This window comes from Micropterus dolomieu, linkage group LG21 (assembly GCF_021292245.1).
Source record: "Micropterus dolomieu isolate WLL.071019.BEF.003 ecotype Adirondacks linkage group LG21, ASM2129224v1, whole genome shotgun sequence".
NCBI lineage: Eukaryota > Metazoa > Chordata > Actinopteri > Centrarchiformes > Centrarchidae > Micropterus > Micropterus dolomieu.
In genome coordinates this window covers 11,867,741-11,888,035 of record NC_060170.1, presented here as the reverse complement: position 1 = coordinate 11,888,035, position 20,295 = coordinate 11,867,741, and the positions used below count along the sequence as shown (strand labels likewise).

The 20,295-nt window shown below is 39.7% G+C and overlaps 1 protein-coding gene across 1 annotated transcript in view; it reads right to left on the bottom strand.

Moving 5' to 3' along the window:
• Positions 1 to 1,714: 1,714 nt before the first annotated feature.
• nf2a (NF2, moesin-ezrin-radixin like (MERLIN) tumor suppressor a) overlaps positions 1,715 to 20,295 on the bottom strand; it is a 31,755-nt gene continuing 13,174 nt past the window's right edge. Inside the window, exons 8-16 of the mRNA XM_046036116.1 lie at positions 19,780 to 19,914; positions 19,425 to 19,499; positions 19,121 to 19,234; positions 18,312 to 18,434; positions 15,974 to 16,191; positions 14,413 to 14,518; positions 12,550 to 12,668; positions 10,735 to 10,894; positions 1,715 to 3,194 (exon numbers count right to left, since the gene is read on the bottom strand). Of these exons, the coding sequence (XP_045892072.1) occupies positions 3,144 to 3,194; positions 10,735 to 10,894; positions 12,550 to 12,668; positions 14,413 to 14,518; positions 15,974 to 16,191; positions 18,312 to 18,434; positions 19,121 to 19,234; positions 19,425 to 19,499; positions 19,780 to 19,914 (1,101 nt within the window). The 3' untranslated portion in view covers positions 1,715 to 3,143. The remainder of the gene's footprint in view (positions 3,195 to 10,734; positions 10,895 to 12,549; positions 12,669 to 14,412; positions 14,519 to 15,973; positions 16,192 to 18,311; positions 18,435 to 19,120; positions 19,235 to 19,424; positions 19,500 to 19,779; positions 19,915 to 20,295) is intronic.

The window sequence follows — 20,295 nt, the reverse complement described above, 5'->3', positions numbered from 1 at the left end:
AGACTTTGTAGCAAAGTGGATCTTGACCTTACATTGCATAAATTACTACTAATGTCAAATTGTAATTTGTGGGCAGAACTTGTGGTGGCAAAAATGGAAGCCAATGATTGTGATTGTTGTTTGTAGCATTACAGTTGGCAACGCGGTATAGCAGTAGGGGTTTTCTAAGGCTGACTACAAAGGTAAAAGTTGTGCATTACTGTTGTCAGCACTTGAAAGATTTACAACAATGTAATTTGACCTCTGACATACATTGCAACTAAAGCAAGTCAGCCCAGAAAAGCCCAAGGTAGAAGTCGGTAGAAGGTTCTGTAGAAGTCCTATTTTTTGGCACTTTATGCTTCAATAACATTTGGATAAGGTGGCTAATGAACAGCACTGCCTGTCTGATGTTAAATCATCATGCCTGATGTCCTGTATGGTAGTGTATGTTAGTGCTAAACTTTGGGATTTGCCACAATAGAATTATACTTAAATTTGTGCCTGATTGAATAAAGGGGCGGGCATTATGTTTAAAATCTTCAATCCCATTATATGTAAATCTACACCATGATTTAAAATATGTATGATGTGATATTGTATGTTATGGAAAATCAATTGAAAAACTATTGGATGGATAAAATTATATTACTGGTGTGCTTACATTTTTCATTTAGTTAAACCACCACAAAATTTAGGTGCACCCAAATTTTTCAAAGCACCACGAAATTACTTGTTTCACTACCATAATTTCATCTATTTGGTCGATAACATTTGGTCTAGTCTAGAAGGAGATTTTATTGGTCACGTACTAAGCCAATAAAACTCTTCATTCTTTTGACATCTGAATGAAGGCTCACCCTGGATTTTTTTATGTACAGTCTCTGATTATGATACAAGGGTTTTTTTCCCTACCTACTGTGTGTGCTTTTTCTATATTCACACCCTGGCAGGTGCTGTTTAGTCCCCGTCAACTCCCCTCACCTTGCAGTAAACTGAGAACATTTTCCAATCTCCTGCAAGTGTGTGTTGTGTGTGTGCAGGTGTGACGTCAACTGTGATCCCTTGAGAATGGATAAATGACAAAAGATGTGACTGTTCCCATCTCATCCCCTCATCCCTTTCTCCTGTTTCAGAGGATACGTTTGGAGGCAGAAATGAAGGAGAATCTGTGTGTCTGTCGGTCTGCCTGATGCAACCCCCCCCCCCCGAGCTCCTGGCCCCCAGAGAGCATTGGCTCCTGAAGAAGCCTCTGTCACAACACTGACAAGCCGAGGCTGGCCATTCTCCAACTGAGCCCAGAGGTGACAGGGCTGTGGAGAAGACAGGCCTGACCTCCACGTCACTCATTCTGTCAGAGAGCTGTCAGTCTCCAGGGCCCAAAACCACAAAAAAGAACTCGCATTAAAAGGGTTAATGTGATGACACACAAGACGCGGTGACACAAAAACGAGTGCAGGAGGCATGCAACACACCAAACTCACCCACGCATCCGTAAGCATACACACACAAAGACATTGTCACTCAAGCAAACACAGTATGTGATCTGACACAAGATGGAGGGTTCTTACATAACACTTGATTCTTTTCAAAGGTGTAATTGGATGTCTGTTTGGGTCGGGCGGAAGAGGCTCTTGGCTCTGGCAATATCAAAGCTGACATTCATCAAAGTCTGCCAAAATAACTAACACAAAGTTATTTCTTGATGAAAAAAAATCCTCAAACATACAAAAAAGACCTGATATTCATTTATTTTACATGAAAAGCATACATATTTGTATGTTACAATGTTTCTAGTAATAAAAGGTACTGTAACTTTACCAAGTTTCATTTTAAATACTGCTTACTATCCTTGTTAAATGCAGACAGGAAGAAAAATAATAAGTTTCTTCACATTATAATTCCCCAAAATAAATTGCTTTCAGAGGGAAAGAGCACATTAATTCAAAAGACACATTAATTCAAAATAGATGCAAATTCATGTTTTGTGGTCTTCACACACCCGTAAAAAAACTGAGATGGATGATAGATGTGACACAAGCTCACATCTAGGAATCAGAGCTCCTTCATCTAGTTCAAATTTGAGTATAAGAACCACTTAGTACTTCTCTTCAATTTGGAGAGCAGAGCACAGGGCACTTCGTGGCTTGCGTAAGGAAGCCAAGGATACGTAACATGACTTCTGTGTGTATACAAGATCCTAATGACTCATCAGCAACATGTTAATCATAAAAAGCACTAACACGTGCACAAAATAATGAGATTTAAAAAACACTGCTCACACAACACAACCAAGACAAATTCTGTTATCAATCACAGAAGTAAATGATTGTGTTGAGCTTAATATCCAACACAGCTCATCAACTTCCACTATTAGCAATGGCTGTTTAATTATATTATGGTAAAACAAAATGCCTAATTCTTGCTGCCTGAACACAAAATTTTGTATTTAACCATTCCATCGAAACAAACAAAAAACTAAGGCAGTATGAAGTCATTAAGTAAAAAAAAAAGAAGAATATATTTATTTTGGAGGGACTTGTTGGTATTAGAAGTCAGATGTTCAGTGTTAAAGCACAAGACAGTCTAGGACAATACAGTATCTTGCTGCCTATAACTACTAAATATTAAATATTTTGGTCAGGGTGACATATCAGCCAGATGATAAATTCATTCTCTTGTTCAACTTTATCCCTTAGTGGTTTGTTCCTATTTCAATTTCAAAACACTTTAATCAAATAACGTAGGTCGCCTCTTTCAGACATGATATAATAACCATTCTACTACTACACGAATACTGTCTCATTAGAGCCACAGTGGACCCTGAGCAGTCAAAGACCATCTTGTATTCTTTTTGCATTGTTTACCTTTGTTCTGTCACATTAATAAAACCCACACCCGAGTTGTCTTCAAAATTTTCAAGAAGAATGTGCTCTATTTGACACACTCTAAGTGTAAACACACACTCATTTTTTTATGAATCCCAGATTGAGTGCAGGAAGAGTTGGTGCAGGTCAAGGCAGTGGTCATTTTTCATTGCCCGTAGTGTTTCATAGCGGTTTCCCAGGACACGGACCATAAAGCCTTGCTCTGTAGTGTGGCCAGGAATGTAGAATCATGAGGTTCTTGGCAGTTGTGCATCTCCACCTTTACAGGTATGTAGTTTAGAGTTCCTCAAAGTAGGCCACCCTGGACTTGGTGCTCTGTAGTGTTAGCTGTGGAGGAAATAACGACAGACCCGATAAGTTTTCTGTGATGGAAGTAAACAAGAACAGAATATACTGCAGTAGAGCGAGAAACAAGCAAAATAAGTTACCAAACGGGAATTCTGACAGACCTGGCAGACCTATAGTTGGCTATTTATTTTGCTAACCTGAATCTTTTGTTTGTTTGTTTTTTTGTTGTTTTACAAATCACCCGTGTTGTTAATGACTGATAAAAATGAAATCCACTTTTGCTGGAGTCCGGAGGTTTGAACTTTTTTGGCTTCTAAAAGGGGGGCGTGACAGAAAACGTTTGAGAACCACTGGGTTAGCAACTTAGCAGCTATTCTAATGAAGACGTACACACATGCATTTTTAATTCACTCATTCAAACCTCGAACCTTTATTTATTCAGGATAAAAAAACTAAAAGATTAAAAATCTCTTTTACAAGAGTGTCCTGGCAAGTGGCAGCAGCACGGTTACAAATAGATACAGAGACACTTACAGGTAAATATATAGACACACTTTCACTCATCATATTCAAACAACAATGACATTTAAAAAATTTTTTTTTTAAATTCCTCAATCTATTCAAAAACAGTGACAGACAGACTGCCTTTCTGCAAGGTCCTTTAAAAAGCCTTTAAAAGAATAAACTGAGACCAACTCCTTCAACTGTAGTTCATTCTGAAGCTGATTCCATGCAGATGGTGCTGCAAAATTAAAAGCCTTTTTACCAAAGTCAGTGCGGGCATTAGGGACAGTCAATCAAAACAGATCCTGTGAGCGCAGGTGATATGTCCCTGCAGGCCTCGGGAGGATGTAAGTGTTCAGATAAGGAGAAAGAAGTCCTAATACTGCCTTATAAATAAAAAGATTCCAATGCATCCAACGCCGAAAGGAGAGGGAGAACCACCCAACCCAAGAATACAGCAAACAGTGATGAGTGAGAGATTTTAAGTTTGTGATGAATCTCAAGGCTCCATGAAACACGGTGTCCAAAGCAAGCAAGACACTGGGAGGTTGAATGCATGTATAAAATATCACCATAGTCCAAGACAGACAAGAATGTTGCATTTACAAGTTGTTTTTTTGCTTCAAAAGATAAACAGGACTTGATTAAAAAAAAAAAAAACCCTAACTTCAATTTCAGTTTTTTAACCAGATCTTGGACATGCAATGTAAAAGACAGTGATTGGTCAATGGTAATGCCCAAGTATTGATAATGTGACACTTCAATTTCTGTACCAGAAAGTGTACAAATGGTTGGGACATTGTTTTTAGTTGATTTTCCCAGAGTGAAAGTCATGACTTTAGTTTTTTTAGAGTTTAGAACCAATTTTAAAGTAGCCAGATTATGTTGCAAGATGTTAAAAGTGAACTGTAAATTTGTGATTGCTTGACCTAATGTGGACCCAGAACAATAGAGAACAGTGGCATCAGCATAGTAATGATAGTTTGTATTTTTTATATTATTGCAGAGGTTGTTTGTATAAATGATAAAAAGAAGATGCCCAAGGACTGAGCCTTGAGGCACCCCTTTTGAAATATTTAGGGAGGCAGAAGTGAGGCCGTCTACTTGCACACATTGTGTTCTTCCTGATAGGTAACTGTTGAACCATCCCACTGCTTGTTCTGATAGAGGTGAGTCTTTGAAGGAGTATTTTATGGTCCACTGTGTCAAAAGCTTTTGACAAATCAATAAACAGTGCTGCACAGTGCTGTTTATTGTCCAAGGTTTTGACCAGGTCATTGACAACTTTTGAAACAGCTGTTATTGTAATATGTTGTTTCCTGAAACCGGATTGAAATTCATTCAGAATATTGTTATTAATTAGATAGTCTATTAATTGCATGCTGATGACTGATTCCATTAATTTAGCTAATACTGGCAATTTAGAAATAGGCCTATAGTTATTTATATTTACAGGATCACCACCTTTGTGAAGGGGGAGACCATTGGCAGATTTCCAGATGGCTGGTACTTGATTCATGGCTTAAAGAAAGGTTAATTAAATATGTAACTGGATTGGCTATCAAATCTGCAGCAAATCTTGTCTGGACCTGATGATTTTTTTGGATCTAGTTCTTTCAAGGACTTCCTTACTTCTGGTATGGTTACAGTCTTGAAATGAAATGGTTGAGCAGTGACTGATCAACAGGACATACAGTGGGAGAGTTGGAAATTGGATTATGTAATGTTTCATAAAGGGAGCTAGCAGCAATGAAATGCTTATTAAAACTATTGAGAATTTCATTTTTGTCAATGATTTTTTTGTCATCAACAACAATACAAGACAGTACTTCTGTATCTGTTTTTGCTTCAGTTAATAATTTGATTGTTTTCCAGAACTTGAGAGGGTTATTTAAATTTTTGGATGTTTCAGAAAGGAAATAGGCAGATTTGGCATTACGGATTATTACAGTGCATAAATTACGTAAACGCCGAAATTTCAACCAGTCAGACTCAAGCTTTGACCTTCTAGCTTGAGCCCAGGCTTGATTTCACTCAAGAAGAAGGTCAGACAATTCATTGCTAAACCAAACATTATTTCGCCCTTTCACTCTATGTCTTTTGAGTGGGGCATGCTTGTTTACCAGGCCTATGAAACCATCATAAAAAAACGTCCAAGCATTTTCAACATCATCAATAAGGCTAATTCTTCCCCAATCAAAATCATACAGATAATGTAAAAAGCCTTGCACTGAGAACTGCTTCATTGCCCTCTTAAAGATTATGCGTGGCCTTGTTTTAGGAATTTTTGTGTTCCTTACAGATGCTATAACACAATGATCACTAATATCATTTGCAAAAACAGAGGCACAGGGGCATTTGTAAGAATAAGATCAATTAGGGATGATTTTTCTGGATGTTTTAGGTTTGGTCTGGTGGAGCTATTCACAATCTGAAAGAGATTAAAAGAATCACAAAATGATTAAAATGAACAGACATTGGCAAAAGCCACTTCCAATTAAGATCTCCTAAAAAGACAATTTCATTATAATTTAGACTTGTTAAATACTCCCTCAGAGAAGAAAGAGTGCTACTGTCAGCTGAGGGGGGTCTATAACAACCAACAACTGTGGTGTGAAGACTCTTAGAAACTTCTAAGTCAAGGGCCAACAATTCAAATTGTCTACTTATTGACTTTGAGTTACATTCACAAGAAATGACTTTTTTACATATATTGCAACACCTCCACCCTTTTTAGGTCTGTTCTGAATAAGTTGTACCCACCTATAGTCACATCCTTATCAGAAACAGATTTGTTGAGCCAAGTTTCACTTAAAACAAAAACATCGGCATTGGTTGAAAGTACCTCATGCCTCTGATGAGCGCCAGAGTAAATGTAAAAAGGCATTAAAACCACAACACATTCCAGCAAAACAAGTGATCAGGTGAGCAAGTGATCATAAGGAGAGGATAATTTAAGAGTCTGTCCCCTTTGAGTGTGTACTAAAAAAAATACTCCCAAGAATTTTCTGTTTGTAATGAATCTCTGATGGTATGTGGCAGCATCCAGCATTATTAATACATCTTACACTGAAGCATAAATCAGGCTTGATCACTTTAAAACTGGCAGCCCTGATTGGCAAAGAAATCTGTAGGTTTTCCAAACTCTCTACTAATGCAGAAACAATTGAACAGACAGGGAGAGCAGGATGAGTAGAAGATCAATGAAAGTCAGACAAACACTGTTAATTGTTTTTCGGTCGGGTTTAAATGAGCTGGTGATGGATTAATCCAGGTCAATGTCTGTGCTTTAGCCCCTTCAGCACAGCTAACCATTGGCTCATTTCATACAGCATACGTGAGCACTACATCAAATTGGCTGGACAAACTTCTTCCTCTCTCTAACATCTGTAGGGTGAAGGGAATTAAAGCGGCTGCCAAAGTAAATATTAGGCCGGGGATGAAGGAGGACAGTTAGGGAAATCGAGGCTGTTTCTGGGGAATGTGTAGATGGAGGGACTTAAGCCGATGATGTGTGGGAGACACAGATGGATTTGCAACATGATTTTTACAGATCACCTTCCATTGTCCCTGAGCTACACTAAAGAGTGTGAAAGCCTGTTTATCGATGTCTAACTCCGCAGCACAGTCCGCAGTCTCCACGCTGGAAAGAGCAAGCCCTCTTTATTAATGTTGTCAATGACAGCAAACTGTTTCCAGATAAGATACCGTTCCGTATGTTGTTTCAATATGCAAGAGAGCAGAATGAGAGTAACCCTCATGGTTGACCTCCCTTGTGTGCCACTTCACACAGTCTGAATGGACTGCCATATACAGAAAATCAACATTTCCTCTCAGTGAAACTTCACACAGAATCACTCCAGCTCTTGTGTTGGTATTCAGTTGTTGAGAACGAGCTCTCCTGGCAGCCCGGGTGGTAACAGAGCAGAACTTGTGGCCTTGTAGAAGTGCAAAGGCGCTGGGCCGTGTTAAGGGGCCATTCATTAATCGTCCAGTGGGGAGAGGAAGTCTGGACGGTGCTGCCGGTCCTGATGCCTCTGGCTTAGACATCTGTGCTTCGTTCGACCTTCTTTCTGCTCTTCTCTTCCCACTGTCTCCGCCTCATCTTAACCCTCTCTGGTCGCCAACTTTATGGTGCATTCTTAGCACTTGTCCGTGACTGCCTCCCTCAAACTGCTTCTATTTTTAACGTTTTTGGTAAACCTCGGCCTCCCGTAAACGGCTCGCCTCTTTTTAGCAAAGTAGGCTTTGTTTCCTCTTCTCTTCTCCCTGCAATGCCGTGTGTCCCTGCCTCTTCCCTCACTAATAAGATGAATGCAGACTGCCACTGGTTCAATTAAACCAACACTTAGCTCCTTTTCCCCCTGCATGCCAGAGGTGCCCCGCTCCATCCGAATGACTAATCACCAAGCAAAAATCAATTAGCGCTCCCTTAACAAGTGGGAGACAAGAAGGGAGGAGGGGTGGCCTTTTTTTGTTATACAGCTTGCTGAGAACATAATTCTAATTTTCATTTGATATTTTTTTGAAATTACAGAGATACTGGAGTGGTAAGATAAAGGAGAACAAGTATAATCTGCCAGTTTATCAGAGGACAGTGGAATAGAATCTATTTTTCATAACATTGCCAATGACAATCAATTTAGGAGTACTGCTCAAGCTGAACAAGTCAGAGGCCATCATTTCATATCACCACCAAGCTGGGCACTTGGTTAAAATGAAGCTATTCTTACAGATGGAGTTGACATAAGATGCATATAGAAACACAGATTTCCCTTTCTGCCTGTTTCAATAGGCTTAAGACCAGTGATCATTGTGCACTTTTAGTGGTTATATCACAAAATGAATGGCTCCCCCTCGCCCAGCGGGCTCCATCAAGGAGGGAACTTGAAGTTGAAAAATGAGCCCGGGGCCAAGCGGAGACCGTTGCTATTAAGTGATGCTCTGAAAATACTAGGGTTGACCCCCAATAGTCAAAGATTCGATGCTTTGATGGGCGGAGCCTGAGTCGACTGTCAATCTCACAGTCGAAGCTTTGCAGCGAAACAAGGATCATGCCATTTTGGTGATATGGGGGTGCTCAACAATTTTACATAGAACTACAAGTTTTCCACACAAGAATATTTTATCGTTTTTAAATAGCCGGCTACTTGAAATAGACCCGCGAGGAACCATGAAGTGCATGTAGTTATCGGCAGCACGGCATGCGCACAAAGCTCACACAAGACCGGTGATTGACAAGCGAGAGAGAGAGAGAGAGAGAGAGAAAGAAAGAAAAGGGTCTTCAAAAAGCATCAGTTTAGATGGAAATTTACAGCGTAAGTTGAATGAATAGAGACTGCAGCTCTGTAGCTTCTCAAGATTAAAGCGGAACTACCGTGTATAACCCCTCCCCTCCGCTCGCAATCGCCGCACACAAAAACACACATGATTCGACTATCAGTCGACTACAGGCAGGACTTGACGATTCTGATTCGACTATGTAAATCCTTAGTTGGGGACAGCTCTAGAAAATACCATAAATCATAAAATAATATGATGGTCAGGCACAGGTGTTAGACGAGGGAGGACTATCAAATATCAACCCTTATCTTTGGTAGATGATGTAAGATCAGAATTAAGATTACATTTACACTCCACCACATCATCTGTCCCAAGATGATCGGACTGTTGTTAATAGTTAAGAAGCAAGTGGTAAAAGAAGCCATTAGGGATAAACAAAGATGTGTATTTCTCCCTCTTATACAATTTAATACAGATCTACATACACAGACCACAATTAATTTGCAAAGATACGATACACTATCATGTAAAGTGGATTTGATACGATTCAGTTACAATAACATTATATTTTTACTTTTTCAAAATAAAATTGTGACTAATACTGAATCAGAATTACCCCAGAAAATTATATTTTCGGCCCCACCAACATGAGTGGATCCCCGTTCTGTTTATCTCATGCGTGTGCACAAGGAACCGATCATCAGGAGGCGGTCAACTTGTGCTGCAATGCGCCATCAAAGGCAGGAAAAAATATGACTGCTAGCAAGTAAACATGGATGTAAACAATGCTGGATTTAAAATACTGTTTTTATGAGGCAAGAATTGCATTCAAAATATTTGTTACAGCTCCAGGATACACACAATAATTATAAACCTTTAATGCAGGCTGTTTTTGGTAAATTTCTGGGTTGTCACTCTTCAGAATTTGGTATTTATTTGGTTTAATAATAGAGGTATGAACCTGTAAGACCCTGTAAATGAAACAGCTTCAGCAACAGTCCTGCCATTGATCAGGGCGAGTTGAGGCAGGTTGGAAGAAGCATTACTTTAGCTACAAGTGTTCCTTGCCCTGTGTTGACTGCTCCTCTTGCAGCCTTTACTCTCAGTCTAAACGTCAGCTTCTTGTATGAGTTGTTTGAAGTTGGTGGGGCCACCGGTATATTTTATGATACCGCTGTGTGTTTTAAAGACAGCAAATGCAATGTCAAGATGTCAGGTAGCATTGTACACGGTGGTCCTGATATTTCTTTCAGTGTGATAATGTTTTTCAAGCAGGTTTGTGTTCAGGGAATGTAGCAAGCTAACAGGAGAGGGGTGGGTCGCACCCAAACGCTGGAAGCACAGGAGTGCAGAGAGAGACAGAGTTGTAAATATCATTGTTTTGACAGCTGCATCAATTTTTTTTGCAAACTGTAGCAGAATTTGGGTCAGATCTGTGGTTGTGTACTGATGCAGTCGATCTCTGGCTCTTGTATTGGTTTTCCGATAGGACGTGGTTAATCTTTAAACATGGATATCAAATCAGCTTAAGGGGTGGATGTAATTAAATTTCTGTTCTGCTACCAAAGACATATTGATGGTTTTTGTGCAGGTATACAAGGTGCTAAAATAACTATAAATGTTTGACTGTTTGACGAAGCACGAATGGGGAGAATTTTACATGTACTTACATGTACAGTGTATTTTAGAGGAACATTATTTACATATTTGTGAACCTATTTGAGTATTTTGTGTGTGTGTGTTACAATGTGTGTATTGTGTCCACCATGCAAGCAGCCAAGCTGATAGGTACCTTTTTAAAGTTGCTGTGCTTGCTGGTTCCCTGCTCGGTGTTCTGGTTGTGAATGATGTCCAAAGGAGTTTCCCTCTCTTTCAGCTTCAGACTTTCAATCTCCGTCTTCAGCTCATTCAGCTGCTCCTGCAGGTGTTTGCTCTTCTCCATGTACTCGACCCTAAACATGATCAAATTGCAGGTTGGGAGGCTGTTATGTGAATTTCCCTTTCAGCACTTTTTAGATACTTTTCAACTTCAACCTAAAGTTTGTACTATTATATAATACTCTAATGCAGGGGTGCGGCCTGCGGTGAATTTTTTTATATAGACTGAGATTATTTCTCACAAATTTCACTGCATGTATATTGCACATCCTAGTTCAAATACTAGATGCCACTGTCATCTTGAACAACTACTAGCAAGCCAACATCTATTTGACCTACAATGATCGATTACTAGTCTATGAAAATGTTTACCTCAGGTTCAATCACCTCAGGTTTAAACATGGCTTAACTAGAAAAGACAGAAGATAGCGAGTGAATGCAGAAATTTTGTGACTTCTTAGATTTTTCTGTATATGACCCACAATCAAAAAAGTTTGGTCAACCCTGCTCTAATGCTATTAATCAAGGATTTGCAAAAAAGAAAAACAACAACAAAAAAAGGTTTAAATCAAGTCTAAAAAGGCTCCAAGTCAGCAAAAACATTTTACTTTCAAACAACTATCAACTGCTATTTCTAACCTAACAGTTATGCAAAAAATGTGTTTGTTTGCAAGCTCTATTCAAAGTTTAGGAACTCTTTTACGGGTATTCTGGTCTGAAACCAAAGAGAGGGTTTGAGAAATTACCAATTTAAAATCAGTGAACTGAAAGTTGCAAATTATAAAATGCCATGTACTGTAAATGATCGCTCACATGGAGTGGTGAGTTGGTTAATTGCAGAGAACTACAGCTGTGTTCAATTAACTATAATAGTAGGTTTGCAAAAGACGGGGACAACGCTTTTTACACTATACGGAAAAATCTCGGTTGTCAATTTTCTCGTAGTGCCACAATTTTAGTAATTTATTTAACTCCACAGCCGGGGTCATACTTGTCTAAATGTAGTTTGTCCTGTCTGCTATCACTTACACCAAGAGCTAAAGAAAACAAATGCTTGAATGCTGGTAGTGACATCTGTCACAGCTAATGCTGAGGCTCATGGTGTTCCTCAAAATACAATCCTTCATTAAGATTTTTAAACACACTGAGTGCACCTAAAATAGCTAATTATATTATTATATATATTTTTATATTGTATACACTGTATACCAAATCCACCAACCTCAAGTACAGAACACCTGCACATAATTCTTATTTATTCCAGCATGCTCCATCACACTGTGTACATGTGTGCATGTATGCGTACCTGTATATCACATCCACCTCCAACATGTACATAATAATAATAATAATAATAGTAACAATAATTTACTCTTACTCTTCTTTGCTCTCTGCTCATTGCACTATTGTCTCAATTTGTCTATATTGTTTTTGTTTATAGAGTGTATATATGTGTTCTCTATAATTTAGCCTGCATCTGATTTTATTATTGTATTATTGTATAAGTAAGCACAACGTGAGCAATGTACAATCCTGAGTCAAATTCCTCGTATGTGTACACAGACCTGGCAAATACAGCTGATTCTGATTCTGATTAATAAATCCCTTCTGCTGATTTACAATTAAAAACCAAATCGCTGCAATCCAGCTAAACCACTTAACCAGAAAGTGAAAATGCAAACTAGCTCAGGCCCATAATATGGTAGAATTAGTAGGGCCGACCACTCACTTCTCCTTCTCGATCTCCATGGAGAGGCGTTTCATGTCAGTATCTTTAAAGTCAAAACTGAGGTTCTCCCTGCTGAAGCTCAGGTCGGGAGGCATGTTGTCAGGCTGCAGTCCAGGGGACTAGGAGGAGAGGGGGAAAGAGAGATTAGAGGAAAGGAAGCGATGTAAACAAATTGACAAGAAAATGAAGCAGAAATGCGGCAGAATAAATATGAAGTGGTAAGGTGGCAAATGTCTGAAATGCAATGGCCACCTGCCACCTCAGGATTCGGCTAGATAGGAAGTGGACCTAATACACAATATAAATGTAAATCCATTAGTTGGCATGTGAATCCAGACTACATGGTGGTTACATTTGACATGAATAAATTCTGGGTGAGCACACGGGGCAATTTGACAAAGGCCGACGGAAATAGGAACAGAAAATATTGTGTAATTGTGTGAGTGTAGACTTCTCACTCATGAACTGATATGTTTGGAGCTCCAGTAGCAGTATGTCATGTATGCATGTGCATCTTTCATAAGCTTACGAGCGCATAGTTCTCTATCCATGGCCAGCATCTCAATATGTATGTGTGTGTGTGTGTGTGTGTATATGTGTGTTAGCAGATGGATGTGTAATGTGTGGGATTTTAGCATGTTGGAAGGTCTTGCGTAGGCTGCCTTATGTGCTGCCTGTTCTTATGCAAGTATCTTCTGTTCAGTGTGGCTTTGCAGGGCTACAGTGTGTGTGTGTGTGTGTGTGTGTGTGTGTGTGTGTGTGTGTGTGTGTGTGTGTGTGTGTGTGTGTGTGTGTGTGTGTGCGTGCCTGTGCCTGTGCCTGTGCCTGTGCGAGTGTATTTGTGTCGTAGTAGTACTCAAGCTAAAACTTTATGATCCTGGTCATTTCCATACCAACGCTTGCGGCTAATACTCCCAACAGGGATGGATACAGTATTTTTCTGTAGGGTTTTACTGCATGTATCTATATTGGGCGTGTATCTGAGTCTAGCATAATATGTGTTTTATGCATATTTGTTTTGTTTCTTTCAACTGTTTACGTTATTAATTGATCTTTTGATTTACTATCAATGACTCCATTTATCTTTGTCTTTAAAACATAAAGACATGTATGAAATGCCCATCAGAATTTACAAGAGCCCAAACTGACGTCTTGAAATTGCTCACCGTGTCTGCCCAACAAAATGTATAATAAAATAAAATTCTTACTGTTTTGGTCATATTTATTAAAAGTTTGGGGGTTATTTAAAACTTGTATTGAGGGACTATGGATGTAAGTGGCATTTTCATGTAAATTACATTACATTTCATAAATAAAGTCATGTTTATTAACGTGTAGAGCTGTTAATCGATAAGTCGATTGAATGTAAATTATTTGGCAACTACTTTGATAATCCATTGATTGTTCAACTTATTAACCACAAACGCCAGATATTTAATATTCTGCTTTTCTTGGTCTTACATAATAGTGAATTAAATATTTTTGGGTTTTGGACATTTTTTTATCCATTTTTATTGGACCAAATGATTAATTGATAATGAAAATTGAACAATGAAAGTGTTAGTTCCAGCCCTATTAATATGCACTGTCCCTATTCAGTAAGCCAATTAATAAGGTACAGTTGAGGTAGAATCAGCAAATATTTTGTCATTTTCTCAATAAGTAATTTAAACAATTACTTAGCATAATTTCTATTGATTATTTCCTGCCATACACTTGACAATTAATAGTTTCAGCCTACTTGTTTGTTCTTGGGTTGTACCATATGTACTTACGTGGGTCTACCTGTGTGAAGTATAGGTGAGTACAAACACTTATGAGTTATAAATATCTGTGTGTGTGTATGTGTTCCAGGTCCGTTACCGTGTAGACAGCCTTGCTGGTAATCTCCAGCAGCTTGTGTTTTGCCCTGCGCTCAGACTCCCTGGCTTCCTGCAGGTCCTGTTTCAGCTGCTCAGCCTCCTTGGCCCTGAGGGACAAACAGACAGACAGATACAGTTAATACTTAAATTCAACTCCCAGTCCCTCAAAAGAAACGGAATTAGCAAAATCCAATCCAAAATTACCTTTCATAATCGGTATGTCAGTACTCGACGAACCAGGAATGTCACTTTGTTATTACCGTACCAAGGTGATCAATGCATCACCCCAGCAGACAATAATTTCTGACTCCATTATCATACCATCGAGTTTGCACACAGAGATGTAAGAACGTTATATGCGGGTGATTACATTTCTTTTGATTGTGTTCCTGAACACTCAGCAGTTCCTCGTTGATGTGGGGGAGCTATGTGCCTCAAGGGTTTGAGTGGACATTTACATGTTGAGTGCCATGGGTTTAAATTTCTCTGGTGCAGAAAGTGCTCATCCAGAAATTGCAGTTGCTGGCAAGTGGTTAATGGTACCCATCTGAAATGATTGCCTAATAAATTGTGAAGTAGAGGCTGTGAAGTGATATTCTTAGTGTCTATGTATACTGTTTTATTATGAAAGTTACTTTTTTGCTACAATGGATTGACATCTATCAAGCTTTACAGAGTGGTGAGCAGGGATCATTCATCAAGTTACCATCTCCTTATCCATCTGACCTCGAAAGAAATCAAAAGGAAGATATTAAAGGTATTCGAACCACTCTAGGATGTATATGAAAAAAAGCAATTTTGTGATTTTCTAAGTCACAGATAAAACACAGACCAAAAAGTCAGTTTCAGCACTGTGGAGCTTCAGTGTGTAGCAAAAAAGACTGTTTGATAGGGACTCCCACCATCAATCGATACTACTGCGAACAATTAACTAGCACAAATTAACTGCTGTACCTAGGAGGGCTGCTGAACAAAAGCTTTCTCTCTTTTACCTTCTGTGTGCTGCAGTGTGGCTGTAACCGCTTGATTTACCTGCTTTTCAGCTGCAGCGCAAGAACAAAGCCTTTAAAATTAAATGATTTTAAACAAGTTAGAAGTTCTTACTCTTTGATCGAGCACTTTAAATGCAGCTGCGTTACTTAGAGCATATCGACTTGACTTCTGTTCTGCTGAGCAAACTGAAGTGCAGCGGCATGTTTGTGCACTTTGACATTAAACTGTATAGTAACTCAAAAAACATTTGGGAGGCTCGTGGGTTGAGGAGATTATTTAGGAACTGCGTGTTGACACTCTCGTAAGACAACTTCCTCAGTTCAAGGTATTCGCATTTCAAAGTGAAAAGAACTCTTGGAAAGTAAGTAAGATGTGCGAATAAGTTATTAAAGGATCTAAAAAAGTATGTATGTCATGCATGTGAGTGAGACAGATACAAACAGAGAGGATTTGGGTATGAGCAAGACTGTGGGGGGGGGAAGAGAGAGAGAGACCAAAGCTGGATCATTGATGGCTGTCCACTATACATTCATCCAAGCAGTCTTTCCTTCCTTCCTCCTCTCCCCCACCTCCTTTCTGAATCCTCGGCCATCTTGAGGGCCAGCATCTCTGCCTCCAGCATCTTCTGCTCCATGATCCGCCGCTCCTCCTGGCCACGGATGGCAGTCACTTTGATGCGCTGCATCTCTGTCTCAGCCTCAGCAGCTTTCTGGGCCAGCAGCTTGGCCTCCTCCTCCGCGATCTGGGCCTTTTCAGCCAGCAGGTCCGCCGTCTGCTCCGATCGCAGCTGGAGAGAAGAGGGAAGAGGGGGAAGAACACAAGAAGGGGGGAAAGAAAAGTTGAACATGGAAGAGGAGATGGGGGGAATGGATCAAAGAAAGAGCAGAGAGATTGGGGAAGAGAAGTGTAGAGGGAGGGATGTGCAAGCATACAGAAGGAGTGAGGGAGATTGACGGAGGGGAAAGAGGCGACCGTGAGAAACATTAAATGAGAAGAATGAGTAAATTAAATAAAAAAAGAGGAGGTGAAGTTAAGACACATTTGATAAACTATTTTGTGGATTTGTGCATTTTATATCAAATAAATTTGGACTACTCCAAATTCTTTGTCTCTCCCTGGGACAAAGAAAAGGAGGGGGTTTTGAGATATCAACCCTCAACAGACAGCTGAAGTGACCCAAAGGAAAAGGTGAAAGGTTGTTTTCCCTAAGTGCTGTTTCTGGGCAGTTCGATCATAAAACTTGCCACCTCCGATGCCGCAGCCAGATAACGCTTGGTGGCTGACTGTTAAAATGACAAAGAAACACTCACCAGAGATTACTAAACTACCCCCCACACACGTAACCATGGCAACTGACCTTCCTCTTTGTTTAATTATCGCACATCAAAGGTTATTCTCCTTTCACACCCAGTTGTAAATTCGTGAGGAACTCCAGGACACCCGAAAGACTGCCCTGAACCTTTTGTGTAAACAAAGGTTACTGTCTCAAAGCATTACCTTGTTTAATTAAATAATATTTTAGTTACTTGACTAGGTCTCCACTTGAGTAGTTATGTGACCATGTTGGTGTTATTTGTTGTTGAAAAGAATCTAAATAAGTAATTTTGCAGTGTTTTAATTTTCAGCAAGGATCCCTGACCTTTATTCATTTTATGTTGTAATCAATGCTTTGTTCCCAACACTTTATGACACTTCCTTTAGAAATGATGATAAAGAAATGTCATCCTATACTCGAGCAATTTTCCAGCTCGAATTTAAGGTTAAATAACTAAATTCCCCAGCTCCTGAGCAAGAAGATTGTTTTAGGGTTAATCAAAGCTATCCTCATGTAACCCGAGCTCCCCCAAGTGGACAACTTGGCGCAACGAAGGCCCTTTGTTCGTTTTTAAGCCACACACGCGAAGCGCAGCGACCTCGATTTTTCCCTCGTTTCCAGCAACTTTACTTGCTTTTTATTTTATTTTATTTTATTTTGTTTGTTAAAAGTTATCAGACCTTTAAGTTACACAATTTTAATTCAAGAACGACCAAGTTCTCTTTTTTTTAAGCTTTATTCGTTGAGCTAACTTACACTGATCCCCAGACGCCCGGGTAAGCCACGTGGGCCGCCAGCAGTAACAAAGGACGACCAAACCTCTGACCCGAGCCAGGATTTGAAAAGGCCCTCACTGCGAGCTTCTTCAATAAGCCAACAAAAGACGGACCTCCGGAGCAATTCCCTGGCAGAGAAAGCGACGGCTTTAAGCTGTCCTAACCGAGAATGCATGGAACTCCGCCAGTGTGAGGCCGTCTAACAGCAACCCGGCTGGGAGAAACGACATGCAGTAAGACCAAAACCCTACATTCTGTGGTCAGTGATGTCCAGTAGTTTGTTAATCCATTATCTTTAGTCCTTAAAACTCATAGCTTGCGTTCATTAGCTGCCCGTGTGAATCAAATGCTTCCCACAATGTCATTGTTTAGCCATTGTTTATTTCTTTGATGTATATGTAACCGCATGTATAGTCACCTTAGTTAGTTAATAAATTTCACTGTAATCAAAGGAATGGTGTGTGTGTTTCCTAACTCCAAGTCCCTGTCATGAGAATTTATCCCTTCGATATGAGACTGACTGATTGATTTAAGATAATTGAGCGACTGTTAACTAACTGATCACTAGTAAATAATTGTTATCATTATTAACTATACCCAGGGAATCCCGAGACCCTGGGCGAACAGAATCTCGGGTGGTGCCCCGCGAGAGATTTATGAATTAATATTCTCTGATTATTAAAATTCATAATTTTGTATTAATTCTCCTAAGTTTATTAGATCAAAAGTAGTCATGCTACATTTGAAACCTGGCATATATGTGACACAGACAACAAAATGTTGGATTTTGGGTTAAACTAACCAAGTGAATCTTACCAGTGCCTCATTGGCCATGTGAGCCTCATCCTGCAGCTGAATCAGCCTCCTTTCCAGCTCGTCCCTGGCTCTCTCTGCCTCCTCCCGCAGCTGCTTCTCCCTTTGCAGATGCTGCCTCTCCACCTGAACGACACAGACAGGTGACGTGTGCACAAAGAAAAGAGGATATGGTGGGAAATATGGACAACGAAAGAACAAAACAGAACAAAAGATGGAATAAATACAACAGACAAAGCGCAACTTGGACTCGACGGAAGAAAATCACAAAGCAGGTGCACCTGATACATTATGAGGGAAAACAATCAAAGCGCTCTGTTTTGTTGTAAATAATTTCAGTTTAAAAAATACTTTTATGTACTAACAAAGCAATGTCCTTGAATTTGTCAGTGCTTTTGAATGGAACACAGATGTGAACAATAACAGTCATCCCATTAAAGGTACATACTGTTCAAGTATGAAATAACATGAGAGGGGCTGGACAGAATACATTTAACGTCACAAAGTGTGTTTCCATCCACCAGAAACATCACATCTGTGTGGACTGATGAAGACACTGTAACCTTTCTCAAATTAATAATTGAAACAAACATGTCTCCTGCAGTAGTTTAATGGCAGCTGCCTGGAGAATTAACCCCCCTAACTGTTTATCACAATGTGTCCAAACTCTTAATATATTCACATAACAATAGTTATTTTCTTTAGCAGATTTTCTGAAAATTTTGTTAAAATTGCCACTAAATACAACAACATTTGGCTGGAAACTTGTTTCTAACCCCATCCCCTCTTCTTTGTTTCTCCATTATCAGTACCTGTTTTCTGGCCCTCTCCTCTCTGGCCTGAGCCTTCATCTGCTGTACTTCAAGCGAGTCCACCCGCCGGCGGCGGATAAACAGGTCATGGTTCCCTATACACAGCTGGAGGATCTGCACATGAGAAACAAAACCAAGAGAAGGTGCAAATTACAATGATGCCAGAATGGTAAACTCTAATTTACCTGCAACGTCCAGAATATTTCTTCATCTTCACTAGAAACAAACCAAAGCTATGATTTATAGTCTGCTAAGAGGCTAGTGGAAAAAGCTATATTTACTAGCCACAGACAAAACAACTCACCAACTTGTTGACTCTTAGCCGTGAAGAGTTGAACTTGAAAACATTGGTTTTCTTGTCCAGGGGTTTGATGGTAAACTGAACAGTAAGGAGACAAGAATACCAGGTTTTTGAACTTTTAAATAATTTTTCATCCATCCACCATCGGTTATAAATTCTAGTTTGCTCTCAGTCATTAACTAGGATATACTTGTAGAACAACAGTATAACCCAAAATATGATTCCCCTCAAAATAAATGAACTATGATACACAAATATCGCTTTTAATACTCTATGTTCAAGTTTGAACCATCTTTATCACAATACAAGTACTGTGCCACTAATCGTTATCATGAAATGCAACAGCAGAGTGTCCCACCTCCTTGTCGCTGTAGGAGATGTTGCGGATCTCATTCCAAGGGAAGGAGCACTTGGGTGTCAGCCTGTTGTCCGGCTCGTAGATGTGCAGACCCAGGGCATCCACTCCCAGAAGAAGATCTGTTCCCTTTTTATTCTAAACCACACCAGCAGAGTAAACAAAGCTTTTCTTCTACCCGTCTGTTAAGGGAAAATAGCGAGCAGTTGTGGAACCCTTCCAGCCAACATTCATTTGTACCTGCCTTTGACACAGGTGGCATTGTGGTGGCTCTGCTTGCCAAAACTATTTGTTAAAGCTGAGCTGAACAATGCCAGCGGCGGGCTGTATATTCAGTTTTGGGTTGTTTACTTGAAAAGTTATGTTACTGTGAATTACTTAAGCTGAGGCTGACTTGTCTGTGGTATTTTAAAATGCCTCAGCCTTTCAGAGAACACATCGATCAAGGCCAGAGCCACCTCAAGTGAAATCTCTGTTTGTTGACCCATGTTACAGGTTTGTTTTTGTTATGACTCACCT